General features: G+C 45.8%; 1 protein-coding gene across 3 annotated transcripts in view; it reads left to right on the forward strand.

Moving 5' to 3' along the window:
* The window catches only part of LOC139239507 (NACHT, LRR and PYD domains-containing protein 3-like), a 72,757-nt gene that overhangs the window by 44,214 nt on the left and 9,084 nt on the right, over nt 1-19,459 (forward strand). For all 3 annotated transcript variants that reach the window (XM_070868301.1, XM_070868302.1, XM_070868300.1), the window contains exons 6-10: nt 3,741-3,912; nt 4,018-4,083; nt 9,350-11,087; nt 18,993-19,079; nt 19,262-19,432. In XM_070868301.1, coding sequence (XP_070724402.1) covers nt 3,741-3,912; nt 4,018-4,083; nt 9,350-11,087; nt 18,993-19,079; nt 19,262-19,432 — 2,234 coding nt within the window. The remainder of the gene's footprint in view (nt 1-3,740; nt 3,913-4,017; nt 4,084-9,349; nt 11,088-18,992; nt 19,080-19,261; nt 19,433-19,459) is intronic.

The raw sequence follows: 19,459 nt of genomic DNA on the forward strand, positions 1-19,459 counted from the left end.
CCCAGCACTGAGCCCTGTGGGATCCCACTGGATACAGCCTTCCAGTCACACAAACATTCATCAACCAATTACCCTTTGCTTGCTACATCTGAGCCAAGTTTGGATCGAACTTTCCACTTTGCCCTGGGTCCTATGGGTTTTTACTTTTGTGAAATTGTGTGACCTCATCAAAAACTTTGCTAAAATACATATACACTACATGTGCGCACTGCCATCATCGACCCTCCTGGTTACTTCAATCAAGTTATACAGACACGACCTGCCCTTAACAAATCCATGCTGACTGGCCTTGATTAATCCATGTCTTTCCAAATGAAGATTTATCCTGCTCCTCAGGATTTTTTTCAGTAATTTTCCCACCACCGAGGTTAGGCCAACTGGCCTGTAATTACTCGGGCTATCCCTTTCACCCTTTTCAAACAAAGATACAACATTAACAGTCCTCTGGCACCACACCTGTAGCCAGAGAGGATTGGAAAATTATTGTCCGAGCCTCTGCTATTTCCTCTTTTGATTCTCTTCACAACCTGTGATACATTTCATCCGGGCCTGGGGATTTATCCACTTTCAAAGCTGCTAAACCTCTTACTACTTCCTCCTTCTCTATGTTTATCTTGTCTATTATTTCACACTCCTCCTCCCTCATTGCAAAGTCTGCGTCGCCCCTCTCTTTTGTGAAAATCGATCCAAAGTAGTCTTTAAGAATCATATCCACGTCTTCTGCCTCCTTACACAGATTTCCTTTATGGTCTCCAATAGGCTCCAATCTTTCTCTAGTTATTCTTTTGCTCTCAGGTTTTCCCTGATTTTAATTGCCAACGTTATTTCATGCTCTCTCCTTGCTTTCCTGTTATATTTAAATCCAGCTCTTCACTTTACACCAGTTTTCTGCAGTATTGAGTTCTCGATAGTTGTCATAAGCTTCCCTTTTTTACTTTATCTTTCCCTGTATGTCCCTGGACATCCAGGGGGCTCTAGATTTGTAAGACCTCCCCCCCCGCCCCACCTTTTAGTTAATCGAACATACTTGATCTGTACCTCAGGATCTCCACCTAGAATGCCTCCCACTGCTGTGACACTGATTTACCATCAAGTAGCCATTTCTAGTCCACTTTGGCCAAATCCCATCTCAGCTCAGCAAAATTGGCTTTACCCCAATTGAGAACTTTTATTTCTTGGTCCACCTTTGTCCTTTTCCATAACTAACCTAAATTTTACTGAATTATGATCACTAGCACCAAAATGTTCTCCTTCTGATACCCCTTCCACCTGCCGCTCTTCATTCCCTAAAATCAAGTCCAGAACTGCCCCCTCCCTTGTTGGGCTTGTTACATACTGGTTAAAGAAGTTCTCCTGAATGCATGTTAGGAACTCTGCAGCCTCTGTACCATTCATTACACTTTTTTCCTAGTTAATGTTGGATAGGTGAAATCCCCCACTATTACAGCTCGATAGTTTTTGCACTTCGCAGCAATTGCCCACATATTTGTTCTTCTATCTCCCTCTGTCTGCATGGGGGTCTATTGTACAGTCCAGAAGTGTGGTCGCCCCTTTTTTGTTCGTCAAAAACCCATACGGCCTCATATGACCCCTTTAACTTATCATATCCCTCCTCACAGCTGTATTTTTTCTTTAATTATTGCTGGGACTCGCCTCCTTTTTTACCCCCATCTATCCCGTCTGAAAACCCTGTAACCAGGAATGTTGAGCTGCCATTCCTGCCCTCCTTTCAGCCATGTCACAGTAATAGCGATAATATCGTACTGCCAAATGTCAATCTGTGCTCACAGCTTATCTGCCTTATTCCTCATACACCTTGCATTGAAGTATATACCATTTAGTTATGCCAAACTCCCCTGTTGTCTATTTTTTAGCCCTTTTTTTCCTCAGTCTTAAAAATTCCCTTTCTTTTCTGCTGACCAATTCCAGCTTTGCTTCTATTCCCACTGATTCAATTCTCTGGTTCCCATCCCACTGCCAAGCTAGTTTAAACCTTCTCCTGCGGCGCTAGCAAAATCTCCCATGAGGATTCTTGTCCCGGCTCTGTTGAGGTGCAACTTGTACAGGGGCCACCTCCCCCAGAAGCGGCCCCAATGCCTCAGAGATCTTAAGCCCTCCCATCTGCACCATCTCTCCAGCTACACATTCATCTTCTCTATCCTCTTATTTCTGTACTCACTAGTACGTCAGTAATCCGGCGATTACTACATTTGGGATCCTGCTTTTTACTCTCTCCTATCTCCCTATATCCTGCCTGAATGACCTTATCCCTCTTTCTACTGACATTGTTGGTACCGATATGGACCACGACCTCTGGCTGTTCACCCTCACTTGCAGGCGCTCGGTGACATCCTTGACCCTGGCACCAGAGAGGCAACATACCATCCTGGAGTCAAGTCTGAGGCAACAGAAACACCTGTCTGTTCCGCTACCACTATAGCTCTTCCATTCTTCTTCCTCCCCACCCTGTGCAGATGAGCCACTTATGGTGCCATAGACTTGATTCTCGCTGCACTCCCCAGAGTCACCATCACACTCGCCAGTACTCAGAACAGAATACTGGTTGGAGAGCGAGGTGGACTCAGGTGACTCCTGCACTAGCTGCTTCATCCTCCACCTTCTGTCTGATGGTTACCCACTTCCTCTCTGCCTGCTCACTCCTTAACTGCGGGGTGACCACCTCTAGAAACGTGCGCTCCACGATATTCTCAGTCTTGCGGATGCACCGCACTGACTCCAGCCGCCACTCAAGCTCCTAAACGTGGATCTCAAGTTGTTGACAGTTCCCGCACACGTACTCGTCCAGGCTACATGATGCATCGAGGGCTTCCCACATGGCACAGAATGTGCACTCCACGGGAATGTGCTCCCCTGCCATGCCTCTAGTTAATAGACTCGGAACTATCGAGCAGAAATAAACTATAAACACAGCAAAACACACTCAGCAACTACGCACCAATCCGCCCTTCCCCTCTATTTTATAGGCAATGAAATACTTATCAGAAAATAACTTAAAAATATTAAAATATATATATATCTTATTTATTTAATAAGGTGTTTTAGTTTGGAAATATCACTTCTCTATTTTTACTTTTTAAATCACGTCTCTTAATTTTCACCAATGGCCAAGGTTAAAAAAACAAATACATTACCTCCAATCCCATGAGCCCTTATCTCATGTAATAACCTTTTATGTGGCACCTTATCGAACGCCTTTTTGAAATAAAAATAAAGTACGTCCTCAAAAAAGTTAATAAATTTGTCAGACATCAGTTCCCTGTCATAAAAACATGCTGACTCTGCTTAATGATATTATCTAAGTGCCCGGATACCATTCGCTTACCAATGGATTCCAGCATTTTACCAACAACCGATGTCCGATTAACTGCTCACTAGTTCTGTTTTCTCTCTTCCCTCCTTTCCTGAATAGCAGTGTTATATTTGTTGCCTTCCAATCCGCTTGGACCGTTCTAGAATCTAGGGAATTTTGAAAGATCAAAACCAATGCATCCACTATCTCTGCAGCCACCTCATTGCGAACCCTACGATGTAGGACTTCAGGTCCGGGGGATTTGTCGGCTTTTGTCGGATGTTCAGGATGGATCAGTACCTGGCCCAGTGACTGCTTTCTGTGTTCAAAACCACAGGGTGATCCCATCACTGAGCAGATCATTTCCTTCCCGTTCTCAGTGTTTCTCTTTCACTCCGCTCCTCAATATATTCATTATTATTCTTTACAGAAAGTCACTGAGCTCGTGGAGAAGGGAAACCGGGCGGACAGTTCCAAACTTCTCCTCAATCTGGTGATGGAGAAAGGCTCTAAGGCCCGAAGGGTGATGTGGGAATCCTGTGTGAAAATGCGCCACACGTTACCGAAATTGAACAAAATACTGAAAGAAATACAGGAACTTGGTACGGTAAAATCACACACTGCATTAAATTTCAGATTCAAACACTGCAGATTTTAATATAATATCACACAGATCTGATTTCATCAAAGTTAATTGATTTCAACAGGTCCTGATCCATCTGGTTACATGAACATCGCACGAGGTTTATCCGAAGTACCCACTCACCTGGAAGGTAAGTGAGGACATGGAGATTTATTTTACTTGAGTATCAGAATGTTTGACTCTATTTATACGTTGCCTGAATGTGGGAATCTTATGATTTGTGATTAATCCAAAAAGCTTCTGTGTACGCTCAATATACAACTGAATCCAATTTTTCAATTATTGGTAAATTTGAGTGTCTTGTAACATAGAAACATAGAAAATAGGTGCAGGAGTAGACCATTCGGCCCTTCGAGCCTGCACCACCATTCAATAAGATCATGGCTGATCATTCAACTCAGTACCCCTTTCCTGCTTTCTCTCCATACCCCTTGATCCCTTTAGCCCTAAGGGCCATATCTAACTCCCTCTTGAATATATCCAATGAACTGGCATCAACAACTCTCTGCGGCAGGGAATTCCACAGGTTAACAACTCTCTGAGTAAAGACGTTTCTCATCTCAGTCCTAAATGGCCTACCCCGTATCCTAAGACTGTGTCCCCTGGTTCTGGACTTCCCCAACATCGGGAACATTCTTCCCGCATCTAACCTGTCCCGTCCCGTCAGAATCTTATACGTTTCTATGAGATCCCCTCTCATCCTTCTAAACTCCAGTGTATAAAGTCCCAGTTGATCCAGTCTCTACTCATATGTCAGTCCAGCCATCCCTGGAATCAGTCTGGTGAACCTTCGCTGCACTTCCTCAATAGCAAGAACGTCCTTCCTCAGATTAGGAGACCAAAACTGAACACAATATTCCAGGTGAGGCTTCACCAAGGCCCTGTAGAATTGCAGTAAGACCTGCTCCTATACTCAAATATATGAAGGCCAACATCCCATTTGCCTTCTTCACCGCTTGCTGTACCTGCATGCCAACTTTCAATGACTGATGAACCATGACACCCAGGTCTCGTTGCACCTCCCCTTTTCCTAATCTGCCGCCATTCAGATAATATTCTGCCTTTGTGTTTTTGCCCCCAAAATGGATAACTTCACATTTATCCACATTATACTGCATCTGCCATGCATTTGCCCACTCACCCAACCTATCCAAATCACCCTGCAGTCTCTTAGCATCCTCCTCACAGCTCACACTGCCACCCAGTTTAGTGTCATCTGCAAACTTGGAGATATTACACTCAATTCCTTCATCCAAATCATTAATGTACATTGTAAAGAGCTGGGGTCCCAGCACTGAGTCTTGCAGCACTGCACTAGTCACTGGCTCCCATTCCGAAAAGGACCCATTTATCCCGACTCGCTGCTTCCTGTCTGCCAACCAATTCTCTATCCACGCCAGTAGATTACCCCCAATACCATGTGCTTTGATTTTGCACACCAATCTCTTATGTGGGACCTTGTCAAAGGCCTTTTGAAAGTCCAACTACACCACATCCACTGGTTCTCCCTTGTCCACTCTACTAGTTACATCCTCAAAAAATTCCAGAAGATTGTCAAGCATGATTTCCCTTTCATAAATCCATGCTGACTTGGACCGATCCTGTCACTGCTTTCCAAATGCACTGCTATTTCATCCTTAATAATTGATTCCAACATTTTCCCCACTACTGATGTCAGGCTAACCGGTCTATAATTACCCGTTTTCTCTCTCGCATCTTTTTAAAAAAGTGGTGTTACATTAGCTACCCTCCAGTCCATAGGAACTGATCCAGAGTCGATAGACTGTTGGAAAATGATCACTAATGCATCCACTATTTCTAGGGCCACTTCTGTAAGTACTCTGTTGATGCAGACAATCAGGCCCTGGGGATTTATCGGCCTTCAATCCCATCAATTTCCCTAACACAATTTCCCGCCAAATAAGGATATCCTTCAGTTCCTCCTTCTCACTAGACCCTCGGTCCCCTAGTACTTCTGGAAGGTTATTTGTGTCTTTCTTCGTCAAGACAGAACCAAAGTATTTGTTCAGTTGGTCTGCCATTACTTTGTTTCCCATTATAAATTCACCTGAGTCCAACTGCAAGGGACCTACGTTTGTCTTCACTAATCTTTTTCTCTTCACATATCTATAGAAGCTTTTGCAGTCAGTTTTTATGTTGCCGGCAAGCTTCCTCTCGTACTCTATTTTCCCCCTCCTAATTAAACCCTTTGTCCTCCTCAGTTTCTTCTAAATTTCTCCCAATACTCAGGTTTGCTGCTTTTTCTGGCAAATTTATGTGCCTCTTCCTTGGATCTAATACGATCCTTAATTTCCCTTGTTAGCCACGGTTGAGCCACCTTCACCATTTTATATTTACTCCAGACAGGGATGTACAACTGTTGAAGTTCATCCATGTGATCTATAAATGTTTGCCATTGCCTATCCACCGTCAACCCTTTAAGTATCATTTGCCAGTCTATTCTAGCCAATTCACACCTCATGCCATTGAAGTTAGCTTTCCTTAAGTTCAGGACCCTAGTTTCTGAATTAACTGTCACTCCATCTTAATAAAGAATTCTACCATATTATGGTCACTCTTCCCCAAGGGTCCTCGAACAACAAGATTGCTAATTAGTCCCTTCTCATTACACATCACCCAGTCTAGGATGGCCAGCTCTCTAGTTGGTTCCTTGACATATTGGTCAAGAAAACCATCCCTAATATACTCCAGGAAATCATCCTCCACTGCATTGCTACCAGTTTGGTTAGCCCAATCAATATGTAAATTAAAGTCACCCATGTTAACTGCTGTATCTTTATTGCACACATCCCTTATTTCTTGTTTGATGCTGTCCCCAACCTCACTACTACTGTTTGGTGGCCTGTACACAACTCCCACCAGCGTTTTCTGCCCTTTGGTATTCCGTAGCTCCACCCATACCGATTCCACATCATCCAAGGCAATGTACTTCCTTACTATTGCATTAATTTCCTCTTTAACCAGCAATGCCACCCTGCCTCCTTTTCCTTTCTGTCTATCCTTCCTAAACGTTGAATACCCCTGAATGATTCAGTTAGTCCAACTGTACATGTGGACACTTACATGTGACAGGATCCTGATACACTGAAACCCCATACACACCTGGCAGGAATCTGATGCACTGAAAATCTAGTGCCTTGAACCAGATGTTAAGGTTTACCTGCATACCTTGAAATATGTCTCACTGTAATCTGTAGGGAGATAGGAGGAGCAATGCAAACCATTAAAATGTTATCATTTCACAGCACAGGACAAGATGTTAGGAAGTGTTGGATCCGATCTGAGAAAGTGTACAGAAGTTCACACAGTTGAACATTAATCTGTGGAGGATTGCGAGGAAAAGACAGTGTTCAGCGTGAATGGGAAGTTATTGGCTAGCTTCCTAACGACCGCATAATGAAGAATCTCATTCTACTCTCAGAATAGTTATTTAATTCAGGAGTCATTTTTCGACTCCATGTAATGACGAACGGAAACACAGTTGTAATTTCTCAAAGCTTCACTATAGGAATGTAAGACGACAATGGAAGAAGGGAGTGTAATTATTGGTAGGACGACTTAAATGAACGGTAAATGTTTTTGCTCTATCATTGCAATGAGCGAAGTGGGTGTAGTTCTATTTCTGTTTCTGATCGGTGATATGACAGGACTGTTATAAATACACATTCAATTAATTTATATGTAAAACTACGGACACATGTTTCTCATTCTGAAACACAAATAGCTGGATAATGATTATGGACAAGGAAAAACCATTGGACCCAAAGAACCATGTCCCTGGTGGGGATGAACCCACCTACCCCTCCCCTCGCTGTATCCACAGAAACATGTTCCATTGTCACTTGACTCCAGTAACATTGTCCCTTTAGTGTCCGTCCAGGTTCCACCCACGCTATTATCTTTTGGGTGAAAGCATTATTCTGACTTCCTTCTGACTTTCATTTTTGCCCCCTTTATTAATTATTTTGCTTATTCCGAGCCTGTTTCCTGTACTAAAGTTGTGAATTCCATTAAAACATTTCAGTAGCAATCTCTTGCCCAAACAAAATATATCAAATCCCCTCACCGTTCCCTCAACCTCAACCTCAACTCCTAATGCCTTAAACCATCTTTCCCTATCGCCTCTGTACATCAGAATGGCAGTAATCTTTACCAGTGATCAGATTACTACAGAAGTGCTGGTCATACCCCACATAACCTGCCCGAGACCTGAAGCAACAGCAATTTATCTCCTGTCTCTGCACAGTGTGCTCTCTCTCTCAGTGCACACAATACCCCAGATAATCTGTCCCAGTCCTAGAACAGCAGCAATTTATCTCCTGTCTCCTCAGTGTGATCCTCTCTCAGTAAGGAGAAGCTTAGGGAGGCTCGTCCAGAGCTTAGTGCTGAAGTTGGAGACACGGCCGCCAAAGGTGGAATGATAAAAATCAGGGATGCGCAAGAGGCCAGAATATGAAGGGGCGCAGAGATCTCTGAGGTTTCTTGGAGTGGAAGAGTTTACAGAGATTGGGAGGGGTAGAGGCCATGAAGGTATTGGTACTGAGAATTATTTAATCGTGGCATTACCGGACCAGTAGCTGATATAGGGATGATGGGTGACCGGGACTTGGTGCACGTCAGGAAATGAGCAGCGCAGTTATGTATGAGCTGAATTTTACAGAGGGGGCAGCTCACGTTTATGGAGGGTCCAGGGTAATAGGCCGATCCACAGATACCAGAGATATCCTGTTCAAGTCCCAATGCTGTAACAATGGATATTCTGTACATTTACAGTCTGTCCCTCACCCAGTGCACACACTACACCAGATACCCTGCTCAAGACCAAATACAGTAACAGTGGATATTGTGTATATTCACAACTGTCCATCTCTCTGAACACAATACACAAGATACAATGCTCAAGGCTTCATCTGATAACAATGGGACTCCTGACCATTCACAGACTGCTCATCTCCAACTGATATCCAATGTCATATTTCCTACTTCTGCAGAAGGTAGGCACCACTAATGGTTCTAAAGATTGATCCACTAGAACCTCTACTGACGTATAACCAGGATCATGTGTGGATTGTAATGTGATGTCTACAGAACCAGGCAGACAGGATAGTATTAACCACCAGAAGGAAAATATCACCTTCATATAAATCTCCATGTTAAGTAAATATTAGAATCAACTGCGGATTTGGAACTGTTCTGGGGCATATTTCACTTTCAAGGTTTCCATTAAGTGAGTTATAATTTCTATTATATTCATGTCTGTTCAAGCTGTGAATTAAATCTTGCACGATTCTAGTGAATACTAAAGTGGTCTATACAATATGTTTTTATATCAATATAACTAACATTGAAACCATTCCTATCTGTTCTAATTGAAGATGTTCAACAGAAACACAGGGAAACACTGCGGGCACAAACTGAAACACTGAGAGTGAACACTATTCTAATAAAGGAGAAGGTTAGGGTTTTCCAGCTGGTTGATCGATACGCTGAGCTAACGGTCATTTCTGCTGTTCGAGATCGGACACTTGTAGAACATGAACTGCTGGCAAGAGGCCGAGACCATGAAGAGTGGACAAAGAAACATCTCCGGAACGATCTGGAGAAAATCCGAACTGATCAACTGTTCCACAGCAGTTTTTCCTGGAAAAAATCCAAATCTGGGAGTTCAGCAGCAGTGAGCGGAGTTGCGGGGATTGGAAAAACTACACTGGTACAAAAGATCGTTCATGACTGGGCCACAGGGAAAATATATCCACACTTTCAATTTGTTTTCAGCTTTAAATTCCGGGATTTGAACACTATTAATTGTAGAATAAACCTGAGGAACCTGATACAGGATCAGTATCCTTATTTTGGGAATATTCTGAGAGCGCTCTGGGAGAACCCAGAGGTATTGCTGTTTATATTCGATGGTTTGGATGAATTCAAGGACAGGATCGATTTTGCTGACAATCGGAGAAATACAGAACCTCAGCACAGGTGCACAGATCCCGAAGACTGGTGTGAAGTGTCTGACATTGTGTACAGTTTAATCCAGCACAAGCTGCTCCCAGGATGTTCAGTGCTAGTGACCAGCCGTCCCACTGCATTACATTTATTGGAAAAGGCTGAGATCAGTCTCTGGGCTGAAATCCTGGGATTTGTTGGTGAAAAACGGAAGGAATATTTCAACAAGTTTTTTGAAGATCAGGCGGTGGCAGCAGCTGTTTTCAAACACGTGGAGGAGAACGAGATCCTGTACACCATGAGCTACAACCCTTCCTACTGCTGGATCCTCGGTCTGTCACTGGGTCCCTTCTTTAGACAGAGAGACAGGAAACAGCAGCGAGTTCCTAAGACCATAACACAACTATATTCCTACTATATCTACAACATTCTGAAAAACCACGGCCGAGAGATTGAAAGCCCCCGTGATGTGTTGCTGAAGCTCGGTGAGATGGCCTTCACAGGAGTCTCCGAGAAGAAGATTGTGTTTCGAACTGGAGATTTGATCCAGTACAATCTGCAACCTTCCCAGTTCCTGTCTGGGTTCATGATGGAGCTTTTGGGGAGAGATGATTCTGCCCAGAGCGTGGTATACACATTCCCACACCTCACCATCCAAGAGTTTGTAGCTGCACTCGCAAAATTCCTGACTCCCGATCCTGGGGACATCCTGAACCTCCTCCGTGAAGCCCACAGCAAGCAGGATGGGCGATTTGAGATATTTCTCCGTTTTGTTGCTGGTCTCTCCTCCCCACATACCGCTGGGCCCCTGGAGGAGTTTCTGGGTAAATTTCTTCATCAAACCATTTGCCGTGTGATTGACTGGGTGAAGGAGATGTTTGAAGGACAGATTGGGAACATACAGAGTGTAACTGGTAAAAAGAAACTCCTGAACACATTCCACTACCTGTTTGAGTCACAGAATACAGCACTGGCTCGGCTCATAGTGGGATCTGTGGAAAGACTTACATTTAGTGGATTGACATTGACCCCAATTGACTGTGCGGTCCTGTCTCATGTCATTGGACTCTGTGATACAATAAAAGACCTCGATGTGGAGCGATGCTACATTCAGTGTGAAGGACTCCAGCGGCTGGGACCCGTTCTGCACAAATGCCAGGTGTTGAGGTAACTGTTTATTTGTCTCTAACTGTTGGGTGAATTGTGGAACAGTCACGGATTGTGTTATTGCTGTGTAATGAAGGGAAACAAACAGTTCAGTTAAACCCAGAGAGAAGCACACATATGACCAGTAATTAGAGGATCAGTTAGTAATTCTCGAAGAGCTGGAGAATCTAGAACTGAACCTTGTGAAAAAATAGGGATTTTACACTCTTTATCGCATCAACAAATGCAACTCACTGAAAGAATCTGAAAACATAATTACAATGGCCTGAAATTTGCGGTCGGTGGCTTCCTGTAGGCAGTCACCTCCGACCGAAGAAATATTCTGAAAGTACCTGGTGGTCCCGGAGGAACATATACTTCTGGACCTAGGCCTTGATGCGCCGCCCGGCGAATGGGCTCACACATCCCAGGAACCTAAGCGCAACCTGGGGTCACATGGCCTGGACTACAATGAACATCCAGTATTCTCATTGATTATATTGGGAGTTCATTTTGTATGAGCGCCCAGTACTATCAATAAAAATACCCCCGAAACACAGAAACACAACACATTAAAAAAACACGTTAAAAAATTTTAAAATATTTAAAATTAATTGAAATTGATTTGTTGTAAATATGTTTTAAGAGGGTTAAAATATTTTAATGCACAGGGTTTTTAAAATAAAAACTAGTGATCAGTTTAATTGTTCTATGTTTTAAAACTCTTACCCTGGCTACGCCTGCCTTTACCAGGCATAAGAGTGTGAAGGACAGTCGCTGGGCAGGGGTTGGGCAAATAGCCCAATCTCTGCCTGTGAATATCCTTCTCCTGGGGATGCTTACAATCTGTCAAAATACATTTAAACACATCTCAACTGTAGGTTCTCAGCACATGTGCCCTGCGTGCCGAGAACCTGCATTTGTGGGACCTCTTCGAGTATGGGCGCATATCGTACGCACCCCGAGAGTCCGCAGTTTACGGCCCAAAATCATATTTACTGATGCTGCACAGTGGAATGTAAATATAAAATATAACGAGGCAGTAAAGATCAAATTAATTACAAATGTTTTCCACATTCACCATTTCAACTGGGAACAGGAGAGAAACCCAGTTTAAACCACTAACACTTAGATATTTGCTCCAATACTGTGCAGTGTATATCTTGGTGAGGGCAAGTTTCCTGGATTGGGAATATTTGGGATCGGGAATTCTTTCAGCTGTAAATGTTTAGAATTATTTACAGTCCTGAACATTAAGACAAGATTTATATTCAGGATCTTCAACCTCCGGTAAAAAGGTTCCAATCTAGTGTGGTGTGGGGTATTATCCCCGAGTACAGACACACACCGACCAATCTAGCGTGGTGTGGGATATTATCCCCGGGGTACAGAGACACACTGGCCAATCTAGTGTGGTGTGGGGTATTATCCCTGGGGTACAGACACAAACTGGCCAATCTAGTGTGGTGTGAGGTATTATCCCTGGGGTACAGACACACACCGACTAATCTAGCGTGGTGTGGGGTAATATCGCCGGGGTACAGACAGACACCGGCCAATCTAGTGTGGTGTGGGGTATTATCCCTGGGGTACAGACACACACCGGCCAATCTAGTGTGGTGTGGGGTATTATCCCTGGGGTACAGACACACACCGGCCAATCTAGCGCGGTGTGGGGTATTATCCCCGGGGTACAGACACACACTGGCCAATCTATTGTGGTGTGGGGTATTATCACTGGGGTACAGGCACACACCGGCCAATCTAGCGTGGTGTGGGGTATTATCCCTGAGTACAGACACACACTGGCCAGCGGTGGAGTCTCACACAGAGCGGGCGGCTCCCGGGTAAACCGGGGACAGTGAACCCGGGAATTCCCCATAATCCACCCCGTGTGTGAGGCCCCGCTCGGGGAGGGAACTTCCGAAAATTTTCCCAAACTGTCGGGCCAGTTACCCCTGGAATACATGTAGTGCCAGTTTAATGGGGAATAAGTGAGAGACTCCCCTCCCCTAAAACTAGGAGTACAGAGATATTTAAACCTTGTAATGGGACAGAATAAACTCTCCTTGTTACATAAAATTCTGAGGGTGGATTATAGAGCAGCAGTTAGCGACGTTTCACAATATAACTCACCCCGAGATATTATACAGATTATTATAATGCAGAGTATAAAATGTAGGGAATTGCCGCTATATCCTTTAATTCTGGGAAAATCCATAAAAGCCACAAATTAGGAGCTGCAAAGATGAAACAAGTTTCCCCAAACATGACAGGTCTGGTAACTGAGCTCCAGGCGGGTAATTCTGATCATCAGGGAATGAGTCTGGACTGAGGGGCATTGAAAGGTTCACACAGACAGCACTTTATTTAATAAACAAATTTACTGACAGCCCCTGAATATATGGGGAGTGGGACAGAGTGAGATTGAATATTGCGGGAGGTCAGTGGGCGTGATCGGTGGCGGGTCAGGTGGAAAATTATTTATTTGATGGTGGGTCGGGACCCCGCTGTGAACCTGCCCCACATGACTTTCCCAAATGTCGGGTCTGTCAGCACTGAGCAGATCTGACACACAGCGGCGGGGGAGGCAATTTAGCTCATTATCACCTTGTTAACAACTCATTTCAGACCACCTTCAGAGTTTGCCAGGTCACCCACGGGGTCCACGCTGCTCAGGGATTACGCCGGGTAACCAGGGCGGGAGTTGAATGGCCATGGAATCATCTCATTACTCGAAAGCTGGAAATACGCTATAAAAGCTCCAATCTCACAGCACTCACTTTCCAAGTTCAGAAGCTGTTGCTGCATTTGAAAGACGTTATCTTTACGCAGGTTGCAAATGTTTGGAGAAAGTTCTCCATCCATTGTCACCTTTTAACCATTGACAGATCGGTTCTGTTATCTCAAGTTCACCTGCCATCTATTATATCAGAATGGGTGCGGCTTATACTGTCTCCCCTTGGTCTTCAGATACTGACCATGATCACCGCCCCCGCCCACACCAGCAGCACCAACAAACACACCGATCTTCTCTGCAATCACCTGATGCTGCACAGGTCAGAGGGCATCAGCACCCGACCACATTTCTACCCGGGAGGTCAGGGCTGGCCTCACCATGACCAGATGTCCTTCATTTGACGCTGTACGCTGGCTGCCACACGATGCGCCAGGTTAGCACCACCCCACACCAACAACATAAAGCACCCCGACAATGCCCAAACCATTCTCTACACACTCATCAACATTGCAGGTGTACCATTATGTATCACCATTCACTGCAACTCACTCAGTCACTTCCAAAGGTTCACACAGGACTGCCCAAGCATGGAAAGTATTGAAAATATAGATTTCAATGCTTGCCAGCATACTAACAGAAACGTCACACAAACATCGGCTAAAAGAGACAAGTGCCGACTGTTGTGTGTTGTTAGTTGGTGTGATTGGACTAGGATGAGTGAGTGTGAGGGGTAGCTAGTGAGATGGGGAAATTTTAAGGTAGAATAGAGAGGGATAGGTGCAAGGTAAGTTGGTGTGAGTAAGGATCTGCAGGAGTCAGGTTAGAAGGCAGAGTGATGGGGATGTAATGAATGGCAGAGCAGGATGATGTTCAGTTTGGCTTTGCAGTAATGTCTCGTGATCCACTGACATCATTGAAAGGTTTGCACCACTGCAGCGTGGTCCTCCTGACTATATTCGTGCTTGTGCAATGTGCACTCAGGCTACATTGGACTCTTGAGGAGGTCTCTTCCGCCCATGTGAAGGGAAGAGGATATCCCTGTGTGTTGTGAATTTCTCCATAGGCATATGGCGGGAGTGATGGGAGAGCAAAGGTGCAGCCATCAACTTCTTTGCAGTGCTTGTCAGTGTTTGCAGCATCATCATCATGGGCAGTCGGGAGGCGGGAGTTCGTGAGGCGAACGGGCTACAAAAGGCCCAACAGTTTGAGGAGAGCGGCGGGAGGCGGGAGTTCGTGAGGTGAACGGCCGACAAAAGGCCCAACAGTTCGAGGAGAGCGACGGGAGGCCGGAGTTCGTGAGGCGAGCGGCCTACAAAAGGCACAACAGTTCGAGGAGAGCGGCGGGAGGCGGGAGTTCGTGAGGCGAGCGGCCTACAAAAGGCACAACTGTTTGAGGAGAGCGGCGGCAGTCACAAACTCCCGCCTCCCGACTGCCCATGATGATGATGCTGCAAACAATGAAAAGCACTGCAGAGAGGTTTATGGCTGCACCTCTGCTCTCCCATCACTCCCCCCATATGCCAATGGAGACATTTACAGCACACAGAGAGATCCTCTTCCCTTCTTTATCTGTCAGTAACATTTAGCATTGTTGTTGCCAAATTAAGTTTATCTAGGGTTAAGTCATGGCAGGACAGCTCGGACACGTGTTATGCTCCTCCTGTACTATGTGGGAAGTCAGGGACGCTTCCCGTGTCCCTGACAACTATGTGTGCGGGAAGTGTATCCACCTTCAGCTCCTGACGGACCGCATTGCGGCACTGGAGCATCCACAATGCTGAGAAGGACGTGAATAGCACATTTAGTGAGTTGGTCTTACTGCAGGTAAAGGGTCCACAGCCAGATAGTAAATGGGAGACCAACAGGAAGAGCAGTGCAGGGGTCCCCTGCGGTCATCCCCCTGCTAAACAGATACACCGCTTTGGGTACTGTTGAGGGGGATGACTCATCAGGGGAGGGCAACAGCAGCCAGGTTCATGGCACCGTGGGTGGCTCTGCTGCACAAGAGGGCAGGAAAAAAAGTGGGAGAACGATAGTGATAGGGGATTCGATTGTAAGGGGAATAGATAGGCGTTTCTGCGGCCACAACCGAAACTCCAGGATGGTATGTTGCCTCCCTGGCGCAAGGGTCAAGGATGTCTCGGAGCGGGTGCAGGACATTCTGAAAAGGGAGGGTAAGCAGCCAGTTGTCGTGGTGCACATAAGTACCAATGATATCGGTAAAAAACGCGATGAGGTCCTCCGAGACGAATTTAGGGAGCTAGGAGTTAAATTAAAAAGTAGGCCCTCAAAAGTAGTAATCTCAGGATTGCTACCAGTGCCACGTGCTAGTCAGAGTAGGAATCGCAGGATAGCTCAGATGAATACGTGGCTTGAGGAGTGGTGCAAAAGGGAGGGATTCAAATTCCTGCGACATTAGAACCGGTTCTGGGGGAGGTGGAACCAGTCCAAACCCAGACGGTCTGCGCCTGGGCAGGACTGGAACCAATGTCCTAGGGGGAGTGTTTGCTAGTGCTGTTGGGGAGGAATTAAACTAACATGGCAGGGGGATGGGAACCTATGCAGGGAGACAGAGGGAAATAAAATGGAGGCAGAAGCAAAAGATAGAAAGGAGAATAGTAAAAGTGGAGGGCAGAGAAACCCAAGGCAAAGAACAAACAGGGCCACATTACAGCAAAATTCTAAAAAGACAAGCCTGAAGGCTCTGTGCCTCAATGCGAGGAGTATTCGGAATAAGGTGGACAAATTAACTGCGCGGACAGCAGTTAACGGGTATGACATAATTGGCATCACGGAGACATGGTTCCAGGGTGACCAAGGCTGGGAACTCAACATCCAGGTGTATTCAACATTTAGGAAGGATCGGCAGAGAGGAAAAGGAGGCGGGGTGGCGTTGCTGGTTAAAGAAGAAATTAATGCAATAGTAAGGAGGGACATTAGCCTGGACAATGTAGAATCGGTGTGGGTGGAGCTGCGGAATACCAAAGGGCAGAGAACGCTCGTGAGAATTGTGTACAGACCACCAAACAGTAGTAGTGAGATTGGGGACAGCATCAAACAAGAAATAAGGGATGTGTACAATAAAGGTACAGCAGTTATCATGGGTGACTTTAATCTACATATTGATTGGGCTAATCAAACTGGTAGCAATGCGGTAGAGGAGGATTTCCTGGAGTGCATTAGGGATGGTTTTCCAGACCAATATGTCCATGAACCAACTAGAGAGCTGACCATCTTAGACTGGGTGATGTGTAATGAGAAGGGACTAATTAGCAATCTTGTTGTGCGCGGCCCCTTGGGGAAGAGTGACCATAATATGGTAGAATTCTTCATTAAGATGGAGAATGACATAGTTAATTCGGAAACTAGAGTCCTGAACTTGAGGAAAGGTAACTTCGACGGTATGAGGCATAAATTGGCTCGAGGATTTGCGTATAGGAGCTGGGAGGTCTTACTGCAGTTGTACGGGGCCTCGCCTCGAATATTTTGTTCAGTTTTGGTCTCCAAATCTGAGGACGGACTTTCTTGCGATTGAGGGAGTGCAGCGAAGGTTCACCAGACTGATTGCAGGGATGGCTGGACTGTCATATGAGGAGAGACTGGATCAACTGAACCTTTATTCAATGGAGTTTAGAAGGATGAGAGGGGATCTCATAGAAACGTATAAGATTCTAACGGGACTGGACAGGTTAGATGCTGGATGAATGTTCCCGATGTTGGGGAAGTCCAGAACCAGGGGACATAGTCTTAGATAAGAGGTAGGCCATTTAGGACTGAGATGAAGAGAAACTACTTCACTCAGAGCTGTGAACCTGTGGAATTCCCTGCCGCAGAGAGTTGTTGATGCCAGTTCATTGGATATATTCAAGAGGGAGTTAGATATGGCCCTTACGGCTAAAGGGATCAAGGGGTACTGAGGGAATGATCAGCCATGATCTTATTGAATGGTGCTGCAGGCTCGAAGAGCCGAATGGCCTACTCCTGCACCTATTTTCTATCTTTTCCTCGAACGAGGATGACTTGCTTCCACATGAGTTCTCAGATGTTTCAATGAAGGACCCGATGTTCTCGTCCTGAACTCCAATTGGGTGGGTGGAAGATGCCTGTGTGTGGATTTTTTTAACGTAGTATGACCGTTGCACATCAGCCACCTCACGGGCTTCACAGAGCTAGACGTTAATCCAGTGGCAAGGGTTAACCAGGACGACTGGAGATGAACTTTGCTGCATGGACCTAGTGTGCACACATATCGCAGTGTGGGCTGGCCCCGTGTTGCCCTGAGCCCTCATCTCTTCTGGGCCCTGTACCCTCATTCGTCGCACCTCCGCCACGATCTCTCGCCGCTCCTCCGCCACAAACATTTGCCACACCTCCGCCATGTTTCATCACCGCACCTCCGCCACAAAAACAATCGCCGCACCTCTGCCACGATCTCCCGCCGCATCTCTGCATCAAACATTCGCCGAACCTCCATCACGATTACCCATCAAATCTCCTCCACGATCCCTCATTGCTCCTCCACCCTGATCACTCATCGTAAGTCCGCCACGACCTTCCCGCTCCTCTGCTGTACCTGGGTCCCGCCGATGCTCCTGCCCAGGCTCCAAATGGCGACCTGGGTCCTGGTGACGTCATCCAGTCGCTCACCTCAAAGCCGTTACACACTCGGAGCGGCTCGCTCTGGAAGCTGCAGTGGCTCGCTCCAGCTCTCAGCCTCCCGACCTGTGGTGGTGTTCTCTCGCAGGGCGGGGCGGCCCACTATGTCCCAGGACCCTGAGCTCCAGCTCTTATGCTCCTGACCTGCAGTGGTGTTCTCTCGCAGGTCGGGGTGGTTCTGCTGTTTGCAGCAGCACACTGAGGCCATAACTGTTTGTGCACAGTCCTTTTAAGAAATCCGGCTGATGGCGCGTCACCAGACCCACTTCCTTCAATTGGCTGGGAACCGCGCTGGGCGGGGCATAACACGGCCAATCAGGTGAGTCTCACAGAGCGGGCTGGAGCCGGCTGCGAGATCAGGACCCGCCACTGACCCTGGTTACACCGGACCCGCCCAGATGGGCTATCACGGCCCAAAACCAGATATTACTTTACTGACGTACTTTCAGTGATTGCTGTAATTTCCGAGAGAGAAAATATGTCAGATTGGGGCTTTTGTTCAATTTTTTTCTCTCTCTCTTTGTGTTTAGACTGAATCACAATAAACTGGGAGATTCAGGTATGAAACTGCTGTCTGCGGCTCTGAGGGTCCCTGACTGTAAAATACAGGAACTGCGGTAAGTACCAGACACTGAGATTATGTTTATAATCACTGGATGTCTGACACTGAACTTGTCATTAGCATCAGTAATAGTGTTACGAATAATAATGTTCAGTGTTTATTAATATCAGTAATAGTGTTATTAATACACACTGGGGATTTACTCTGATTCCTGTTATTTCTCTCTCTGATCCCCAGGCTGGGTGCTGTCGGTCTCACAGATTCTTGTGCCGAGGATCTTGCCTCCGCTCTCAGTACAAACCACTCACTGATGTGTCTGGACCTGAGTGATAATAAACTGGAAGATTCAGGAGTGAAACTGCTGTCTGCGGCTCTGAGGAACCCGAACTGTAAAATACAGGAACTGTGGTAAGTACCAGACTGTGTGAGATTGTG

The sequence above is a fragment of the Pristiophorus japonicus genome, chromosome 27 (genome assembly GCF_044704955.1).
Source record: "Pristiophorus japonicus isolate sPriJap1 chromosome 27, sPriJap1.hap1, whole genome shotgun sequence".
NCBI classification, from domain to species: domain Eukaryota; kingdom Metazoa; phylum Chordata; class Chondrichthyes; family Pristiophoridae; genus Pristiophorus; species Pristiophorus japonicus.